Source organism: Lissotriton helveticus, chromosome 9 (genome assembly GCF_964261635.1).
Source record: "Lissotriton helveticus chromosome 9, aLisHel1.1, whole genome shotgun sequence".
NCBI classification, from domain to species: Eukaryota; Metazoa; Chordata; class Amphibia; order Caudata; family Salamandridae; genus Lissotriton; species Lissotriton helveticus.
Window position 1 is genome coordinate 287320258 of NC_136070.1, and position 21698 is coordinate 287341955.

Here is a 21698-nt window from a genome sequence, read left to right on the forward strand (position 1 = left end):
ACTATGTGGTTAAGTGATCTAGTATGGAAAGTACGGATCTACGAATATAACTAATGTAAGAATGTACACACGATTAGAATCATCAGTGCAACCACTCAGAACAAATGCACGGCCAGTTAATTGTCTTTTCTATTCCGCTCTATTACCAACTAGGATTACAGCAGGTTGTATATGTGCCGTTCAGTTAAGGCAGCAAAGCACAATAGATCAGTAACGTTAGCACGACTATATTCAGATACTCAATTTCCCAAATAGTAGAATGGCACTCTGATTACACTGGAATGTTCTCATCATAAATATGGTACGCTGTTGAAACCGCATGAAAAAGAAGGCAGCATACAGTAAAACTACCAAAGTTAAGTTTATCTGAATAATGGCAATATCTTACACCTCAAATAGACATTGCTATTGGCAGGTACTGAGTAGGTGAGCAAATTGCGAAGGCTTTTGAATTAAAAATACATTAATATCCTAAACCGACAACGTTTTATATTTTGCATTTGGAACAGGAATCCTATGTCTATATGGGAATTTATTTATAGGGCCATGCCATTTTACGCACTGAACAGTGTGCTCATGCTTGACGAGTGTATACCAGAAAAGTTGCAGTGCTCTTTAAAGTTTGTAAGACTACATTCAAATTGATGCATGCATTGCAAACTGGCAATCTACATCTAGCTAGAGAATATACTTTCACCATAAGCGCAGTATGTACGGGTACAGATGTTAAAGTATCCTTTTAGCGGAAAACGACAAACCCATTTGTGTACACACATGATGCATCTTTTGCAGAAGGTGAGATTCAAGAACAGTTTTTTACCCAGTACAACAAAATATGCTGGAGGGGGAGGTGTGCTGGGAGAGAGAGTGGGGAGGGGGCGGAGCGGGAGGAGCATCGTGAGGGGAGAGAGAGTGGGGAGAGGGCGGAGCAGGAAGAGCTGCTCTCGCAAACTGGCAATCTACATCTAGCTAGAGAATATACTTTCACCATAAGCGCAGTATGTACGGGTACAGATGTTAAAGTATCCTTTTAGCGGAAAACGACAAACCCATTTGTGTACACACATGATGCATCTTTTGCAGAAGGTGAGATTCAAGAACAGTTTTTTACCCAGTACAACGAAATATGCTGGAGGGGGAGGTGTGCTGGGAGAGAGAGTGGGGAGGGGGCGGAGCGGGAGGAGCGTCGTGAGGGGAGAGAGAGTGGGGAGAGGGCGGAGCAGGAAGAGCTGCTCTCGGCAGGCTGGGGAACAGATGCTGCTGGGGAACTGATGAGGGGAGGTGCCCTGAAGTAATGCGACACGGCAGGCAGGGGAGGGGGCGGAGCGGGGGTGTGGGAGGAGTGCGGCTGAGGGAAAAGACATGCAAGGCAGGCGGCTGGGGGCATGTGCACGCGCTTTTAATGTCAATGCGCATGCGCATTGAGCTTGAATTTCACGGGCACTGCAAGGAATCGCCATCGATTCCTTGCAAGTTGGTTAACCCCTTCGACGCTCATGACGAGCTGGGCTCGTCATGCAGTAGCCTCCTGCTACGCTGATGACGAGCCCAGCTCGTCATGTAAAGTGGTATCTGTAGGATCCCAGCACAGGAGAAAAATCCCCATAGCATTCAAGGTGTTAAAGTCTGTTTAAGCCCCCATAGTCTCGCAAGCTCAATGCGCATGCGCATTGACAGGCGAGACCTAAAAATGATAGTGCTGCCTAGATTGCTTTATTTTTTCATGGCACTCCAACTGATTATTCCAGGTCAATTTCTCAGAGTTATTTAATACATTTTTTCGCTATTTATACGGGTCAAACAAAGACATTGTACGTCAATAGACAAAGCAATGCACTCACAGGACGAGGCGGGGAAGGGGTGCCCAACTTAGAAGTCTACTACTTAGCTACCCAGATGGTAAGGATGGCACAATGGTTGATGGTGGAAAAGGACCCTGGGTGCATAGAAATTCTGCAGATTACCAGCAATGGTGATCTATTGCAGCTGATGTACCCTAAGGAGAGGTTGGGAATGACATATCCCAGGGCTCTGTGCATGGTTAGGGCATGCAGGCACAAATATACCCATAAAGTAAGGTTTGTGGCCCCATGTTCCCCAAAACGTACCACAGTGGACGATCCCCAAATTAGCTGCAGTGTCTACAGTACACCTTACCCACGATTGGACTCAGAATGATATTACAACATTGGAAGATCTATATGCGGATGGTAGTCTAATAATTCTGTTTGAGACGTTAGTGAATGATTACATCTTCCATGTTTGTCAGTTCTGACATATAATGCACTTATTGACGTGATTGGAACACTGTAGAATACTGGTAAGACAGAGGTTTCGAAATCATAAGAGTTGCATACCCTCCTTACACATAGTGCACCGTGTAAGGCAGTAACTTGTATTCATAGAACTTTAGCCCCAACCTACTACACCCCTACGATGTCTCTTAAGGCCGAAGATTGGACACAGATCTTAGAATACACTAAAATAGTGAACAAAACCAAAGTTTTAAATATACTCAGCTTATTGCCTACATCAGACTTACCTTTCCCCAAAATATCTAAGCGGAAAATCGGCATGCCTGAGATGTTAAACCAATGATGCATATTTTTCGACATGATGTGGCACTGGCGAGTCATGCAAACGTACTGGGCAACACTGATTGTGGTCATATGGGATATTATGGGAACGGGATTAGATGTTTACCTTTTTGATAGGTTTGGGAAGTCAAAAACCAAGAATGTGTCCAGATCTTTAGATCTAGTCTTACATATCTGCAAATAAAACATTGCAATGCAGTGAAAGGCTTCCATGGCCCCTACAATACATAAATGGCTGCAAGATCTACAGCAGTGGGTGATAGAAGAGCTACAAGAACTGACGCTTTTTCAAAAACAAAGATGGGAGGGATTGATAATCAGAGAGTGGGACACTATATTCTAGGAGATACAAGCCAAATCAGATGAGATGCGCTTTTAATGGACTAGTGTAATTCCACCAGTTAATAACACATGATATACATGCTGGACGAAGTGGAGAGGGCATGAAAATGAGATGAATGTCTAAACGATTTCAGGAGTAAAGGGCTCATGGGATGAAACTGTTTACTTGAAATGATGATTAGGTATGGCCTCACTCCACAGGATGCATGGATGTCCATGATGGCATGCTGAGCCCTAAATTGCTGTAAAGATATGCATGGTCTAGTTATGTCGAACTTTTTCCTGTTCTAGTTGAAAAATCTATATATGACAAAGATGTACCAATGACGATACCTTATATCATACTATGCTATTCCGTGCATAATACGAGAGACATGTTAACAAATGTATATGCATCACAGCAAAATAAAAAATAAAAACAGAGCAATTTAAAAAAAAAAACCACTACAAAATGTTTTTCATTAACCTACATGCTAAGGTCCTCGCCTCCATATCTGTCCCTAATGTAATTTCTACGTGGAGATGATCCTCACGACTGCACAGATCACTGCATGTGTATGCCTACGTTTTACTAGTAAATGCGGGAGGGACAGGGGAGTGGCTATAAAAGGGTGAATACTTACTCCTTAAAGGGAAGCGTTTATTGAGGCATAGGGGGGTGGGGGTAGAGATGTACTAGGCTGGGGTTTAGGGTGGAACATGCACCCATCCACAAAAGAGTGACACATTCCTATTCACAAAATGCACTTCTACATTTACTACAGGAGCAGCTGACGAAAACTATAGTAAATGTACTCTTGGTTAGACTTGCAGTAAGTCCAGCACCATACATGGCCAACCAGTGGAGCTACAACATCCACTCATTGGAAATAATGTTTAAAACATTTTTCTTTTACTTTGTAAAATTATGTCTAAATGTAATTTAATGCTAAAAAATATAAATGTAATTTTATTGTAAACTATTTCAATAACATTTTTAATTTAAAAATAAATGTAACTATATTGTTTAAGAAATAATTTAAATTAATTATCGAGATAATTGCAGTAATTCCTTTAAAATGTATATTAAATATTTATAAACAATTTTAATACATCTTTAAAAATAATTTTCTTTCATTTAATATATTCAAATTAATTAAATATTTAACTCAATAATAAGTTATCTTAAGTTGCTGTAACTGGTTTTGTCATGATTTACGTTTAAAAAAACAATTAGAATGAATTTACATCAATACTTAACATAAACATAATTTTATTATTTTAAAAATGTTTAATAACGTTTAAACATTTCCTATACTTCTGAATACTTTATCGTTGGGAAGTCACTGCTCCTGTTGCAGAGGTCTCTGCCAAGTGTGTGGAGCACAAAATATGTTAGTACCTTTATGGTCATATTTTATGTTTATTCATTATACACCCCCTACATTGAGAGGGCGGAAACATGTAAGTCTACACTTTGTAGTAATTTTATAGTTGGGTAATTACCCTCCTGGACACCAAAGGAAAGTGCTTTTCTAAACTGAGGCTAATCACATCATGGATCAATTGCATGTATAATACAAGTTCCCTTGATAATGGTTATATTTTTTGTAGCAAAAGCTTACGGTACATATAAAACTGCTGGGCTCTTTGGTCCATATTGCCTTTAGCATAACTCGTGGTAGGACAGTTAATGAAAATTATGCCATCACTTATCAAACGTTTGAGAACTGAAGGCATTTGGGAATTTAAAATCCATGTCTGAATTCCTGATGCAAAGAGCTTTTGTCTTAAGCTATTTTCTGTGGTAACAAAAATGTAACCTTCAGATAGGAGACTGGAGTGTCAAAAATAGATGTATCCAAAGATATTTAAATTGAAGTTGATCCTCGAATTTGAGACAATGCAGCCCTGGTTTGAGACAGGCTCTGGGTCACAAAACATTTTTGACAGGCGCTATTTCATGTCCATGGTGGTACGGTCAAGGCAGTGCTTGCACCCAAACACCTTTTAGCACTGTGTTATGAAACTCCATTCTTAAGATGATAATGTGTGACAAGAATGTTTGTGCATATTTGTTGTGTGCCATTTTGTTGTGTTGGTGATGAGTTCCGTTGTTTTTTGTTCTGTTGCTTTTTTGTGCTGCACTATTGCAATATGATGTTTTGCGTTGTGCTGCAGGTACTGTGCTGCATTCGAGTTGCAGTGAGGAGATTGTTCTGGATATGTGTGTTAGATTTTCTGCAGGCTTGGATAAAAGTACCGAACGAGCCAATCAAGGCTTCCGCTATAAATCATCTGCCCTAGAAAGCATTATGGTACCACGAGGGTACCTATTGATATCTTGGGTGGGCTTCCACATGCAGCAAAGCAATGTAAGTATTTCTTTGATTTACTTGTCATTAATGATGCCTTAACTGGTAGAACAAAAAATGTCCAACACGAGCGCACATGCATCCTTTGGATCAATGTGGATATGAACGCTATAAAGGGCAGTCAGGTTACACTGTATTTATTAATTTACAACTGCCTTTGATAAGGTTGACTAATTAACTTTGTGGCCTAAACTTCCTGCTCGAAAGAAATATTCCTGAGGGTCTCATGAAATTGTTTATCGCCTAACACAAAGACACATATGTCCGTATTATAAGTGGCCACATAATTCTGATATGATAAATACACCAGTTACTGACCCCTACTGAATTATGAGATCATAGGACCCCTGCGGATCCCTTTACTTTTACCCTGCGATTCCACTGTTGAAAGCATACATTGGAGAGTGAAACACTGGGGAAAAATTAGGAATTGGCAACAAACTGGACCCTAAATGTTCACTTTCCCTGGTAAAACCCCATTCCACAGATGATTCTGAATATGCATCCTGAAATCCTCGTAAATTCCGCAATCCAAGAGTTAGCGGTCCTCCGGCATTATATTCTATTGGGAGCAGATTTACAAGCCCCTTGCGCCACCCGTACGTCACTTTTCCAATGTTAAAAATGACGCAAAAGTGGTGCAAGGGCTTGTAAATCTGCCCCTTGGTGCGGAATAGAGCGCCCAAACCCACACCAGTCATACCGAGATGATTTTTTGGAAGTACTAACTACCACAGGTAAAGACCAGAATAAACGTAAATAAATTGAAAAACAGCCTCAAGCACAGGTGTGTTTTGAAACCTTTGCTTTTTTATCTCTATATGTGAAATTTCCAGTCATGTTCAATGAAGTAACCATGTTTACACCCCTTTTATTGGAGGATTGCTCAATCATACCTTGAAATACACAATGAGTCACCCATCGGCCTCTAGTGTGTCCTTCAAGCAAATAGATATTTTTTTTGTTTAATAGAGCAAACTACTATAGTTTTTACAATGTGTCAGAGCAGGTGAGGTTGTGCTGGAAAATCGACCAGTCAACTCTCGAAACAGTTGAACGTTTTGTGTACGTGGGGATCATGTTTTCTAAAAACATATATAGATCTCTTCTCACTAAAGAGAAAATAACAAGGGCCTCATCACATGCAGCTGGTTCTCTATGAGGCAACTGGAAAAGACAGGTCGACTTTGTACTCACATTGTATGAAACAAAGATACCATTTACTCTTGTTTGTGGTATCTAATGTAATCATGTTTCCAAATTCTCTTGTTTGAATGGAACTGAAGGGAAAATTCGGAAAATGTTGTAAATAATGAGGAAACTTCTAGCAATACAAGTATTATATTTGAACCTTGGCCTGACCGGGGCTTAATCTAAAACCCCGATGAGGGTTCCATAAAATCAAGCAGCTCTTAAAATTCCGAGTAGAATGAACTGCTTTACTGTTCACAGGTACCCAGGTTGCAAGTAATGGGGTAGTATTGACATCTGTGAATTTACAAGATCCTTCAAAGCACTGATCTTAGCTCCACAGATATGTCAGAAATACGTGTCTTGTTCTGCAGTTTCTACAGCCTTTCATACCACTATCAAGGCACCAAAGCACATTAGCGTATGAGTGGCAGGTTTCACCGGGAGGTTGAGGGGTGCACGGTTGTAAGAGTGCAGGAACTGCAGTGTGGCATTGCTGGCAAATGTGTTAAAATTGTATTTAAGTTCTAGAGTTATGCTCCTATTTAGTCTTGAGTGCTGCTCCTCAGCATGTGATGGGTGGAAGAAGTGTGAGAGAGTTTGCATTATTATTTTTGTTGAACCTTCCTGATTACTCCTGTTTATGTATGTCTAATTCTGCCAATTTGTGCCTCTATAGATCCACCTATCAATTGCAACCCGTGAGCTACACTCTGTAGAGGCAGTCATTGTAGGGAGTCTACCAGAAGAACAGAACAGACCTCAGATACACAGCAGTTTACGATGGATCGTGTAAGACTATTCACGAATTTCACTAGACATAAACTGTTATTTATAGGATCTCAGTAAAACGTCTGGATCAACAGGATGGCGATCCACAGGTGTCGGCTGTATAAACTAATAGCTGTGGATGATCTCCAGTGTTTACCCAGTTAAATGCAAGAAGATCTCCTCAAGTAGCGACAGGAGCCAGTGGTATATCAAGTGTTCCCCTTATCTAGGGACTACTCATAGACAGCGCTGGAGCAGCATACTGGGTGCATCTGGTTGCAGGCAGCCTTACTGCACTCATGCAATGTTCCTCGCAAGTCGAGCTAAGAGGTAATCATGCTCATGCACGAGATGTAGAAAGGACAAATGTCCTATATAGAATACCCTGGGATGATATACAAACAAATGGTCTGGATTGGACACTAGTAGCCATTGGTAATAGAAGGATTAATCAATTTAGGAACGTAACCAGTAGGTCTATGTAGTGCACATGCTGCAGTACATAGTTTGCTCTCTACATCAGTCAAGGACTGATAGAGGGTAAATCACTAACATGTACATGTAATAGGCAGCCCCGGTCCTTTGGTCTACCCAAGACTCTAGATGAATGGGACGATATAAGACAATTCATATGAGATTGGTGATTTATACATCAAGAGATTATGGAATACTGTCCAGTTTGTAGGATAATATTGGGTGGTGAGTGAAGAATGCAATAGTAAGTTGTGTGGAAAGTGAGGTTATTAGTGATTGGCTTGTAACTCACTCCATATAATTATACTATTTGTATTCCCAAGAATCCAGTATTATCATGCTCTTTGATTTTGCTTCAAGGTTGTGGTAATAAACTTCCATATTCAGTGTGCGGTAGGTCATGTACCAAGTGGACAGAGATTGTGCTAATTTCAGCACTAGTTGGTTTCTGAAAGAAGAAGTATCTACATTTTGGAAAGAGCCAGTTCATTACTTCCTTCGTGAATTTTAGGTGGTCTTGGAGATTTCCGGTCCTATCTGGGAGTGAATTTTACATGGTTGCCCTGCTTATAAAGTGAATGAGGTTCCCCCAACACGTTTTTAGGTCTCACACCTGCGAATCGATCGCGAAGCGATCGTCGCTGCGAGACTCTTTTGCAATCATTCCTGCTTTCAAGGAGTCAAGGGAGACATGAGACAAGTGATGTGTACGCGCGCGTAAACGGATCAGGTCGTGCGCACTTCCTGTCTCCCATGGCTCCTTGAAAGCAGGCACACATACACACACACATACAGCCCCCCCGCCGCACACACACTGCCCCCCGCCGCACACACACACACACACACACACACCTAGAGAACCCCCGCCCCCCCGCCCCCCGCCGCGCACATGCACTCACATCCACATAGAGCACCGGAGGAGGGGCGCGCGCACCGGCAATGTGCCCCCACGGCCCCCCTTCCCACTCGGAGCTGCACTCACCAGTTCTCTGGCTGCCGGTGTTCTCTCTGGTGCGGCGGCTGCAGGCGGGGGCTCTGTGCTCCTCACACCGGAGCCCCGCCTGCTCCTCCAGGCTCTCCTCCTGCGGCTGCGGATGCTCTTCTTGTTTCCCACTGAGAATAACTCTGTTCTCTCACTCCCCTCATGTTTGAACACATTTCTACGCAAGCAGTCCCTCTGAGGCAAGGGATCCCCGCCAATGGCTTTTCTTGGGTTCGGAGGCATCGGCTTAGACGGTGGCGCGTGCTTGGGTCCGTAAGCGTCCATCGGATCATTGGTTAGAGCACACAGTCCCGCGCGCCAGGGTTGCGTGACCGCGGATCACATGCCGCGAGCAAGCGCGAGCCCGCACGCAAGGAGAGGCCAGTCCCAGAAGAACGCCTGCGGGGCACTATGTGCATGCACATTTATAATCTGTGAGAACTTGAAGAATCCTCCAGACAGGGAGAGGCCCACTACAGACGGTATGAAGTGATATATAAAAACGTAAACATGGCGGATTGTCACGCGTGCTGCTGTCTCGGCTTGCATGGCTGCTGGACAGAGACTTGCAGAGGCAAACACGATATTCAGAGCAAATGAACATCTGCTCCTGGTACGGAAGGCAGGGAACATTCTCAAAGTAAAGGGGGTGCCACACTGGTGGAAGGAATAAAGAAACGATCTCTGCTCTATGCCTTTTACTTATTCTGTTTGTCCGTCCCCCTACACTGGAGCATATACTCTCTACCATCCTTTTGCTTGCACGGCCTGTATGCTTCCACCACTCATATTTGGAAACTACGGTTTTCTTTTCTTTCCAGCACACCACGAGGCTACGTGTTTTTTCAAGCTCTCTCCCTTGTGTGCTACTTCCCTCCACTGTACACCCAGTACCCCTTGCATGCTCAGTGTTCCTCTCTCCATTGTGTGCTGCTCTCACTCGAGTGTGCTTCTGCCCAATGCCCTGTATTATTCTCTCCTTGCACACTGCTCTCTCCTACCTGCTCCGACTCCGCGCTCTGTGTTGCTTCCTCTTTCATGTGCAACTTTGTCCCTAGAGACCCCACAAGGCTTTATTTGTGTTTTATCCTGGCCACCCCTAATTGTCTGCCATCACCTGCTCCTCCATTGCGCCTCAACACATCATTTATTTGTTTTTATTAATTTTTTGGGAAAGTCTAGTAGCTTCCATTTGCTGCTGGGATCTCTGCTCCATCAAAAGTGGTTTTGCTGACTCTGCATTTTTTTTATTAACCAATCTAAGTGGCATCTACCATCTTCAATCAGTCAATAAAAAACATGGAAAATGGCTCCAGTGTCATATTGTTGGCGCACACCTTCAGGTGATGCATTCTCACTTATAGAAAGGCTCAACTGGCAAGAGCAGACCCATCATTGCACCTTTTTTTCTTCTTCTGCAATGCAGTGATGTAATGGTTACAAATCAATTATAATACCTATAGCACAACTAGTTACCAAATGGCTCCATGCCTTCTGCAGACCTGTCCTGCCTTTTTAGTCAACAGCCCTTTACTTGCTTTCAGGGGTGAAAGTGAAAGTATTAATCCCACAGAACTCACTTTACATTGTACTCGGATTCAGTCCTCTATAGCGGGGTGTGACGCAACTCAAGAGCCGGCATGTTGTCTTGAAAGTAATGGATCGGCTAATGGCTACCCTATCTGCAGAAGTGAAAACCATGCACTATATAGGGTAGCCCCTCCTTCCCTCCACACTCCAGGTCATCAAGGACTTTTCCCAGTACTGCCCTACAAGCCATTCCTTGCATTTGTTAGTCTGATTAGTTCAGTAAGTGCACAATCAGACTACAACTCCCAGAATGCATTTAGCTATCACACAGACGTTACGTACTAGTATCCGTACTACTGAGCTTTAGTGAGGTGATCACCCTAACTCCACATGACACTATGAGGTTAACTTCGGGACTAAAATATGAGAATAACTTTATTTTTCGGATTATTTCGCAAACCTCAGACCTAGTTTTCAGGAAGTTTAATTTCTGTTTTCTATTTCTTTTCATTAAAAAGAGGGGGCCCACTGTTGCTTCCCTAAACCAAAGTAACCAACTTAAACTAAGACTCACCCCTAACTGTTGCCGGTCCCCCAACCACGTCCTCACCCCAACTCTAAACCTGAGTCTGACCCATAACCTTGGGTTATACCAACCCGACCTTAACACTTAAAGTGACCCTAACACCAGCACTCACCCAGACACTTACCTCAAACCCAACTTTCTCCCTTCCTTCGCTTAAGTTAAGGTTAAGATTTAACTTTAGGATAAAGTCCTATGGTTAAGGGCCTCAACCCTGTACTTTTTCCTAAAGCTAAATATCGCAGCAGCCACCACACTGACATTTACTCTGCACAAGGTTTTGAGGAGATTTTTTTGCAGTCCAAATTTTTTCCTCTATGCATTTTCGCCCGAGAAAGTGACCTTTCACCTCAGTCAGCACATCACATGGCTCGAGTCAGGGTTTCGCGTTCCTCTCCCCTCTAAGCCTAGTCTAGACCAATGCACCTGCTGCATATGTCTCTGCAGCCTGCTGCTTAGCTACCACCTTGGGATGCTCTGCATTACAATATAGTAACGTCCGATGTTTCTGGTTTAGGTCTGAATTTGGACAGCAGAGCTGTCAGACAGACCCATTGCTTACAATATTCCTAGAATGGATTTTGGGTACATACCTTAAAACCATTGGCTTCCTACGGCAAGCAGCCTTCAGCCATTGGCTGAGAGTTTGCCAATCACATTGGCTCAACCCAAGAGCCTTCATCTTTCAAATAATGTTTTTGGCGGTTTGGTTATATCCTTCAATCTCAATAACGAGGTTTGCTTTGGACTGCATTAGGAACTACTTTACAACTTTAGCTCTCTGTCTATTCCTTTTGGCTCCCTTCCGTGTGTCGCTCTGTTCTACCTCTCTATTCCCCTCACCTAACCATGTGCGCGTCTCATTCTCTCATCCTGACATTCTCTTGTATGCCCCTCCCACCCCTTTTTCCTTCCCCTGTGTGCTTCTTGTTCCTCCATGCATCAACCTCTCATCTCCCTCCATCCATTCCCTGGCATAACTGAATGTTTGAGCTATTGGTGTATTATTATTATTATTATTATTAGCAATGCCAATTGCTCAAACTTTTATAATGCGAGACCTATTGCATTGCAAATGCTTGTTGTAAGAGGGACTGATATTATGGAATACTGTCCAGTTTGTAGGATAATATTGGGTGGTGAGTGAAGAATGCAATAGTAAGTTGTGTGGAAAGTGAGGTGATTAGTGATTGGCTTGTAACTCACTCAATATAATTATACTATTTGTATTCCCAAAAATCCAGTAGTATCATGCTCTTTGATTTTGCTTCAAGGTTGTGGTAATAAACTTCCATATTGAGTGTGCGGTAGGTCATGTACCAAGTGGACAGAGATTGTGCTAATTTCAGCACTGGTTGGTTTCTGCTAGAAGAAGTATCTACATTTTGGAAAGAGCCAGTTCTTTACTTCCTTCCTGAATTTTAGGTGGTCTTGGAGATTTCTGGTCCTTGCTGGGAGTGAATTTTACATGGTTACCCTGCTTATACAGTGAATGAGGTTCCCCCAACACGTTTTTGTAAGAGGGGCTGAAAATGCAATGTGCCAGTTCAGCTGTGAGTATGTTTGAAATGGTTCTATTGGGTGAAGATTGAGTAGCTTTTTCGCAGCAGTGTTCTGGTGCCTCTGGATCAGCCCAAATGACAGTCGATTTGCTCATTCAACATATGACATAACAAAGCGGATAGCCGCCTATGGTATCTGAGGGTATCATAAGTGAGGAAACCTGCATCTGTGCATTTGCATTGATGTCAACATCAGGGCTCTCTTCTTCCTTGACCTAGTTGGTGATTTTTGTTATAGTTTACATTCTCTATTTGATGATTACACCAGAGCCTATAAGTACAGACAGGTGTGCCGGATCACTAAAAAGGGCATGAAAGGAGAAGGCTCATTGTCACTTTTCCTGTGAACTCATTTGATGAATGGCTTGCGAATAAATGTACTGAAATAACCAACTTAATACCCACAGAAAATATATCAATATATTGGTCACAGGGAGGGTCAGTGTATCACAAGTAATATGTTTGTCTTTTCCTTACATAAAATACATTTTGTCACAAGAATTGGCCATGCATGCTGTCTAGAAACTATTAACCTTTCGAGGCTATTCTAAATGTGATATTCAGAATTGGAAAATTTGCTTTGCAGAGTACAATATATTTACACAATTGCAAACAGCATAAGACATTCACCCGTTAAAAAATCATCATAAAATAAGCATATGGTCAAACAAGTAGTAAGCGCTACAGTGAGAGTTGACTGGGGCGGGCAGTGTCTGGGAAACATAAAGAGATAATGGCATATAAAACATAGTCATGGCCTTCCAGGGTAATTGGACTGCTTTTACAGTTATACTGTGTCAGGAAAATGTTTAACCACAGAGTACCATGTACTGCTGGACTTTGGTAAAGCCAATGCTAAGGCATATTCTTCATAGACTGATCACTACTGTTACATGAGTGATTTGCAGACAAGAGTAGGGTAGACACAAAATCCCCAGTTTATAACCTATACTAATCAGGGTGGTAGATTCCATTGCTGTATCAGTTGCAATAGCACTGAGTCCAGAGGCCTGAAGGGTCCATGGAACCCCGATTATTGCTGTATTTCAGAGTTCAAACAGCAGCCACAGGGCCCATTCCTTTCCTCGCGCTAGGGGCCATGACACAATGGCTACGACACTGAAACTAGTAGAGTGATTGAAAGGTTCAAATGAGGAAAAAAGTCTAGGCCAGAGAGAATTGGATGCATGTATAGATGCTTGGGCTTTGTGTTGGCCAACGGACAATACCAAATAAATTATTGTAAATAGTACATGCTGTGATTCTTCGCCTGAAAAACAGAAGCTGTAAATTCATGACCGGCCTTACTGGCCTTATATAAGTAAAAGAGGCAGGTTTGTTATAGTCAGAAAAAACACCCGCCCCTTTCCACAGCGGCTTATGATTCAATCACATTGTATTATCCTTTCTGCGGCATCTGCTTCAGTTCGTACCTGAAATTGCATGTTCTGATCTATTAGCTCCAATAGCTCTGGAGAATTGTCCTTTGGTTTTACCAAACATGAGCAAAAAGACCTGTTAAGAAAACAGATAGAAAGAAAATATTGAGTTTCACCTGTGATGAGATGGGTTTTTGTTCATCTTAAAATACTTTATGATATTTGTAAATATGCTAAAGCTCAAATACAAAGGAAAGATGAGTCAGGTCTATCCAAGGGCTTTTGCCATTGTTAAGGCGACTTCTATTTTATGCATCTACCAGATGGATCAATACACTAAAAACACTAGGGGCCTTATTTATGAAGGCCTTGCGCTGCCAGTGCGTCACTTTTAACATGGGAAAAAGTGACGCACCGGCAGCGCAAGGCCTTCATAAATAAGGCCCTAGACCTCTTGAATAGATTCAAGTGCCTTATTGTATCCAAAACACCACAAAACAATATTGGGAGGCGAGCCTCCCGGCTGTGTCAATGTCTTGAAAATCTGTGAAAGGACAGGGTAATGGTATGAAAGATATTCACCATCTCCCTAAGCCTCTTCTCATAGTCCATCATGAAGAAACAAATTCCACCGCCCCTATATCTATGAATTTGAGACAGATTGAAACACGTTTGAGTTTAAGTGAGAAATCTAGTTTCACAATATGTACATATCCAGTTTATTTAGGAGCTACATTTAAAACTATCAACTCTACTGGTACATTTTTTTGAAGGTATGACTTCATCTCACAAGTATTAGGAATAACACATTAACACGTCCATTTAATATGACATGCTTATTGACTTTAATATGCAGAATTAATTTGTATTCTAAATATATAGACCAGTATGTCTTTACAAATACTGTACTGTGCTTCTCATGTCTCATTTTACCGAGCGTGGACCCAAATCAGGTGCCAAATATATAGTTACTTTCTTCACAAAACATTTTACCCTGCCCATTTTAAAGGCTAAATATATCTTTAGTTGTCTGCCAGACCTCATGTCAGTACAACACACAATTTAAAAAATAACATACACAGAATGGGTTTGAGCCAGCCCCCTTTAGTCATTGGCGTGCACGGTTGTCATGATTTCGGATCAGCCCACAATATGTTTACATATTTAGCCATTAATGTTTTCATTGGGGATGGTGCAGAAAGTAGGTCTCATACAGAGGCTCACATCAAAAAACTCTACCATGCAACAGGTCGATGTGATAACACGCACTCTTAGACGAAGAGATTCCTAAAGAATGGTCCCAGCAGCAGAAGGAGAAAAGCAGACAAATGCTATGAATGACAGATCAATGGCAGGGAATCTCCCAGAGTGCCCGGGAGCCGGGGGTGGTCGCTGCAGTCAAAGGTTACTCAGCTAGACTACATGAAGTGGCACCCTATGGCCCACCTGAGCTGCTCCCTCCAGGGTGTGCCCCTGGCACCGGCTCTTGGTGCAACCAGTGTGCCCAGCTCACATGCTGCCTCTAGCAGCCTCAAGAATGGAAGTTCATGTACTCTGCTGATTTCTATCTTTCCGTGGTACAAACAAAGGGTAGACTCAGACGCACAAGTTATATTTTTGCTGTTGATGTTGTTTTTTTGCTCTGTTTGTTATTCATGCATTTCAAGCTGACTATCTTGTTATGTTGGAATGCTGACCGCACAGATCCCCATCCACTGGGCTGGGATCTGAACAAGGCTGTGGGTGTATTTCTCCCTTCTCCCATGTGCTTCCAGAGCAGACATTCCAGACATCCTCCAGCTGCCAGTGACTCCACTGGTGGCAGACCGTGGTCTCTCGGGCATCGATGGCAGCTGGCAGATTCCAGGGTAGTGGGCACTAGCAGGATCCTTGGGCGGTTGTGGTGACAGGAATGTATGGAACATCAGGGGCCATGATGGGCCCGGGCCCTGGTAGAGAAGTCAATCCCACTGATGGCCTACCTTTGCAAGCTAATTTGTGATTGCTGTTTCGGAGGAAGCAATGACACAGAGTTCGCAGTCATCAACAATGGACAGGTCATGGCTGTTCGGATGTGGCGGCTGGCTACTGAGGAGCTGGGAGTGGCCACCCTGTAGATATCTGTGGCTGCGGCCAGCAGAATGAAGCAATGGAAGAGGTTTTGCATGTGCGCCATAACCGCACCCAGGACTGTGCTATGCAGTTTCTCCCACTATTTGAACTACTCTAGGAATTTCTACCCTTCACCCATCTTTACGATGCTCTGTAGCGGCAGAATGTAGGGGCTTGAGACAAGCATGGGTAGAAGAGTCACACTGTCACTCCAGGATATTTGGCCATTGATTGTAAAATGTAAAGATAATCCTTTATCGATCAATACTTTGGGGGGACGTTTAGGGGAACCCAGGCTTAACAGCTCTGTTCTTGCTATAGTGTCATTAACGTTTGCAATGAGTAGGCCTAATGCTGGGCAAATGATAGCCAAGGGATGACCCAGAATTGATTGTGTTTCAATAAGCTAATTCATGGCAGATCCAAGGATTGCTCAAACACTGATGCCTTTTTATAATGATGGGTTATTTGTTAACTTTCTATAAAAGTGTGTACCACTTGAGCTTGGAGGCTTGATGTTTAATCTTACTCTCGGGCCCTTCTCTTTCATGTATCTCACAAGAGTGTAGCAGCAGTGGTCATTGTAGGACCACTATTGATACACTCAGTGCTGCTATATCACTGATGAATGTGCTTCAAAGGGGGGATGAATGTACAAAGAAAGAGAGGTACCTGATAAACGTGCTGGGAGGGGCTGCAGCTGCTTGTAGTGCGAATGGCCCCTGGATGTACTGCACACACACAACTGATAAAGGTTTTCTGTAGGGCAGCTAACAGATGCTCTCCAAGGTACCACTGATGCAGGCCCTGCGTGCGGACATTGATGCTCCATATTCCCTGGTGCCAATGATGCGTGAACCACCTGTGACCACTCATGAACATAACTCATTATCTTTTCAAGACTTCAGCAGTTGCAGCTCCCCAGGCTGCCCAGCTTGCTGAATCCCAAATTGTTCCTCATGATAGCAGTGCTGAAGTAAATGTATACTGCATCATTTTCTGCTGCATAGTAGAATAAAAATAGGTTCTGGCATTATATAAAATTGCAGATCATAAGAGCAGAACAGCTAAATCCCTGCAGCTGCTGCAGTCACTCCATCATCTCTGCTGATTAGCTTGGAAAAGATTTTGATCAAAGTTACACAGCCTGATGTGTGATGCACTGTTAACGGGCTCTTGCTTTTGAGCTAAATGCCTAAAGAAAAAGCAGAACGTAGATACCCCAGAATGCAAATTTGGGTTTTTGCCTCAAAAAACAATACTGGTGCAATGTACCACGTGAGATGGAGGCTCCTTGATTGCCTTTTTTTAAGTCGTTCTTGGACACTGGGACACCTCTGGAACCCTGTGTACATTCTTGGTAATGGGTTATTTAATTTTCAAATGTTAGAGTTCAGTAAAGGAAAAACACGCATTGGCAAAGCAAATAGGTCTAGCTTTTGGGCCCTACTGACTTTGCCACTGCATTTTGGTGATGCTAAGCAGCATTGGTACAAAGCAATATTTTTACCATTGTTGTTTAATATCAGGACCTCCTCTTCCTCACCAAGAACTGGCTAAACCCTTCATCTGTCCCAGTCATTGCCAACACCATCCCATCAGGACACAAGAGATCCTGCACCATGATCGAACCATGAAACCAAGAGTAGGCATCGCCATCATCCCCAAAGACACCATAAAATGCACCAACACCAACGAACCAAAATCTTTGTTTATTGAACACCTACTTTTCAAGTTCCAGACATGCAGCAAATCCACCATCTGAGGGATCCTCACATACCGGCCACCAGGATTCCAGAGTAACTTCAGCAACCTCCTCACCGACTTAATCACCCCTTTTCCTTAAACTCCAAAGACTTCTTACTCCTGGGTGACCTCAACTTTCATCTTGATGACCCCACAGATTCAAACACCAAATTCCCACTAGACAGCCTACAAAATATCAGCCTCACTCAGCTCATCAAGAGCCCCACACATGCCTTAGGACACCCTAGACCCCATGTTTACCTACAGTGGTAAAATCAAGGTCAGCCACATCTCCCCACTCAAATGGTTGGACCACTTCATCATACTCTTCAACATCTCGTCCGTACCCACCACACCCACGGAGAGGCTACACACCCCTTGCCATAGTTGGAAGATTGTGACTGAAGTTACATGGATCAACACCCTCCAGTGCCACCCTCTAATCTTCTCTGATGACACCAATAGAAACACAGATTGTTTCAAAAACGGTATTGCTGACATCCTCGCACCCCTCAAAAATGTCAACCCGAAGAGGACAAACAAGCAACCTGGTACAGCGATGCACTCAGAGAGTACAAGAGACGATGCAAACAGTTTGAGAGAAAATGGACAACCGCACAAGAGCCCGCCTCCAGGAATGCCTACAAGATCTCACTCAGTATCTACCACTATGAACTGAAAGGCACCAAGAATAAAGCTCTGACCCAGAGGATTGAAGCCAACAACATCAAATACAAAACATTCTTTGCCATCGTTAAGGAATTTACTCATCCTGCAGCCACCTCAAACTCCTTTACCCATGACTTCTTTCACAACACAATTTCTAAAATCTACAGGAACTCTGACCCTCAACCACACCCTACCAACCCCGCTCATCTCCGACCTACACCACTATGGACACCCCACTTACGAAGTGGACCTCACTGATCAAAGAAGACACAGCGGCTATAATGGAATCCAACCAATCAAGCCCCCTACTGACCCATATCCACACCGCTTCTTCAACCTTGGGAGACCGACAATAAGCACAGCACTCAAAAGTATCATCAACACCTCTATTGCTAAAGCCACATTCCCAGATGCTTGGAAACATGCAGAGGTCATCCTGATCCTCAAGAAACCATCCTTAGACCAGAAGTTCTCAGCAACTACTGACCCATTTCCTTGCTCCCTTTCCAAGCCAAATTTATAGAAAAGGTAATCAACCAACAGCTCTAACACCACCCTGAATGGTTTAAACTCCTGGACAACTTGCTCTCAGGTTTCTGCAGCAACCACAGTGGCCCTCATCATAGCTTCGGACAACATGCGCACTATACTAAATCGAGGCCAGACTGCTCCATTAATCCTCCTAACATTTCAGCCACTGCAACACAGTTTCCCGCAACATACTCATCTCCAGACTCCATAAACTGGAATCCTGGGACCAGCTCTCAAGTGGAGGGCCTCCTTCCTGACTCGAAGGGCGCCACAGGACAACCTGCCATTGTTCGCCTCATCTATGAATCCCGCATGACTCCTCACTGAGCCGTACTCTCTTCAAGGTATAAATGACTCCTCTAGCAAGCATCATGTGGGCCACTGTCTAAACATCATCTCATACGTTGCCAACACCCAACTCTTCCTATCACTATCCGAAGACACCAACACCACGAAAAGTAAATTCAAAATGTGCTTAACCAAATTGGCCAACTGGATGGTTCTTTGCTGATGTAATGTAATATAATGTGGCTTGTACAGTGCAAACCTATCACCCATGAGGGTATCCAGGTGCTGAGTAGGCGCGGACTGGAGTTGGCCAACTGGATGAGAGCGAACTACCTCAAGCTCAACACCAACATCAAGGAAATGTGGATTTTTGGCAACAAAAGCTCACGCTGGGATTCCACCTGGTTGCCCACAAAATTAGACCCAACTCCTACACCCTCTGACCATACCAGAATCCTGGGCATCCTCAGGGGCACCAACCTCGCCATGAGACATCCAATCAACACCGTCACCTCTGACTGCTTTCATATCGTCAGCATGTTTATAAATATCATCAAATACCTCCCTTCAGACACCAGAAAGACTGTCACCTAGGCCCTCATCACAATCAGGCTGGCCTTAGATGACACCCTCTATGATGACATGCCTGTACACCTGTCACACAAGCTCCAAACCATCCAAAATGCAGCAGCCAGACTAGTACTCAACCTTACCCGTCCCACACACATCAAACCTCACTTCCGAGAACTACACTGGCTCCCCATTCGAAAACGCAGCCAGGCATACACAACCTAGGTACCACCTACCTCAACCATTGCCTACTTTTCCACCAACCAATCAGGAACCTCTGCTCTACATCACTCTTGCTCAACCCTGTATAAACAGAAGCAAGATGGGAGGCCCAACTTGGCAGCCAAATCCTGGCACGACCTTCCCAGCACATCAGGGCAGCCATGCCACTTAAGCAATTCCGCAAGAAACTGAAAACCTTGCTTTTCACCTGAATCTCTCTGCAGAGCCCGCGCCTACTCAGCACCTGGATACCCTCACGAGTGATAGGTTTGCACAGTACAAGCCACGTTACATTACATTACATCAGCAAAGAACCAAAAAGGTGCACTGGTGAGTCTGCTGTTGGTGACCGCGTCATTCTGTAGGCACGTGCATGCGTCACCACATACTCATGCCTACAGAATGATGCGGGCTCAATTTCTTGCAAACTTTAATTGAGCGAACTAAACTAATGGGTGCGATTTAGATGAGTCAAATAAAAAAAGAAATTGTAAATACACAATAGAATTTTTGTGGAGGGTCTGAAGAAATTCCCTGCCTTTGACTACACCAAAAATATATACTTATAAAAAACAGTGGCATGAGTTGTGGAGGGGGGCCAGCAGTGGCAATGGTAAGGGAGGAGGATGTGAGAAGCAACCGGGGTATGAAGAAGAAAGCAACATAGGTGGCCTGCAGAGAAGCACACAAGGGAGACAGCAACATGGAGCGTAAGGGATCAGGGAGAACGATATGGGAGTGAGAGTGAGCAGCAACGAGGGAGACCACAGGGGATTTGGGTGAAAGAGAGCTGGAAAACACATCCAGTATGATGGAGTACATAATCAAAGAGAAAAAAGTAGTTATCTAAAAGTAAGCAGCAAAACAGAAGTCAGCTAGTCAAGAGGTTGGTAAAGAGACTATGCTCCGGGGAAGGGACAAACAAGGAAAGCCATTGAATATGAAGAAAGCAAATGAAAGTGACAATGTAGCCAATCAAAGGTAAGCAATGGACGGGATAAAAAACCGCTGCAGGTTGTCAGTAAGTCCACAAAAGGACTTTTACAACATGACAGCGTGAGCTATCTGGAAGGCCCTAAAAACTCAGGGACCCATTCTCTAATGATGTGCACCCTATGTAAAGTGGGCCATTTGGGATCTAACTTCCTTTAGCAGTAGTGCTGCATGAAATTCTTAGTTTTCTTTCCTGGGACGCACTTCAGAAAAGGACAGCTCTTACGGCGCATTGAAAGGAGTAATTTCTGAAACAAATCATTACATGGACATGACTGCTCTTTCCTACTCTCGATTAATGACAAAGTGTCACACATAGGGCACTAATGTTTCACAAATAACCACACTGGCAGCACATAAATGTCACAGATAAACAAAGCGGAAGCTTGGCAGCAATGGTATACGATGAGCTATGTGTCACTGTTCGGAGACCAAATATGGGATGCCCTGTCACGCGCGAGCATCCACATTTGCTTCAATACTGGGGTCGTTGCAGTGACCAGAAAATAGGTGCATCTCTCACAGCAGCAATATGTTCTGGCGAGCGCTTTGTTTCAAACACTAGTCTAAACTCTGTGCATAGGTCTTTGCATTTATAGACGGTTCAGTTGGTTTGCTATACATTGCAATTACGTCGGAGGCAATAGTTAACGCCTACGCCTGAGTAAGAGACCTGTAGTGAGGCTAATCTCCCGCACTTGGACCTGTTCTCCATGTGCTACGCCTGGGACAGGTAAATGACGTATCTCTTAACAATTGAAATTAGTTTATTGTGACGCAGTGTCAATCCTATGCATTTGCA

At 43.5% G+C, this 21698-nt stretch overlaps 1 protein-coding gene across 1 annotated transcript in view; it reads right to left on the reverse strand.

Annotated features, from left to right (window-relative positions):
* LOC144781259 (phospholipase B1, membrane-associated-like) overlaps window positions 1–21698 on the reverse strand; it is a 211649-nt gene that overhangs the window by 14734 nt on the left and 175217 nt on the right. Inside the window, exon 12 of the mRNA XM_078660002.1 lies at window positions 13820–13901. Coding sequence (XP_078516128.1) covers window positions 13820–13901 — 82 coding nt within the window. The remainder of the gene's footprint in view (window positions 1–13819; window positions 13902–21698) is intronic.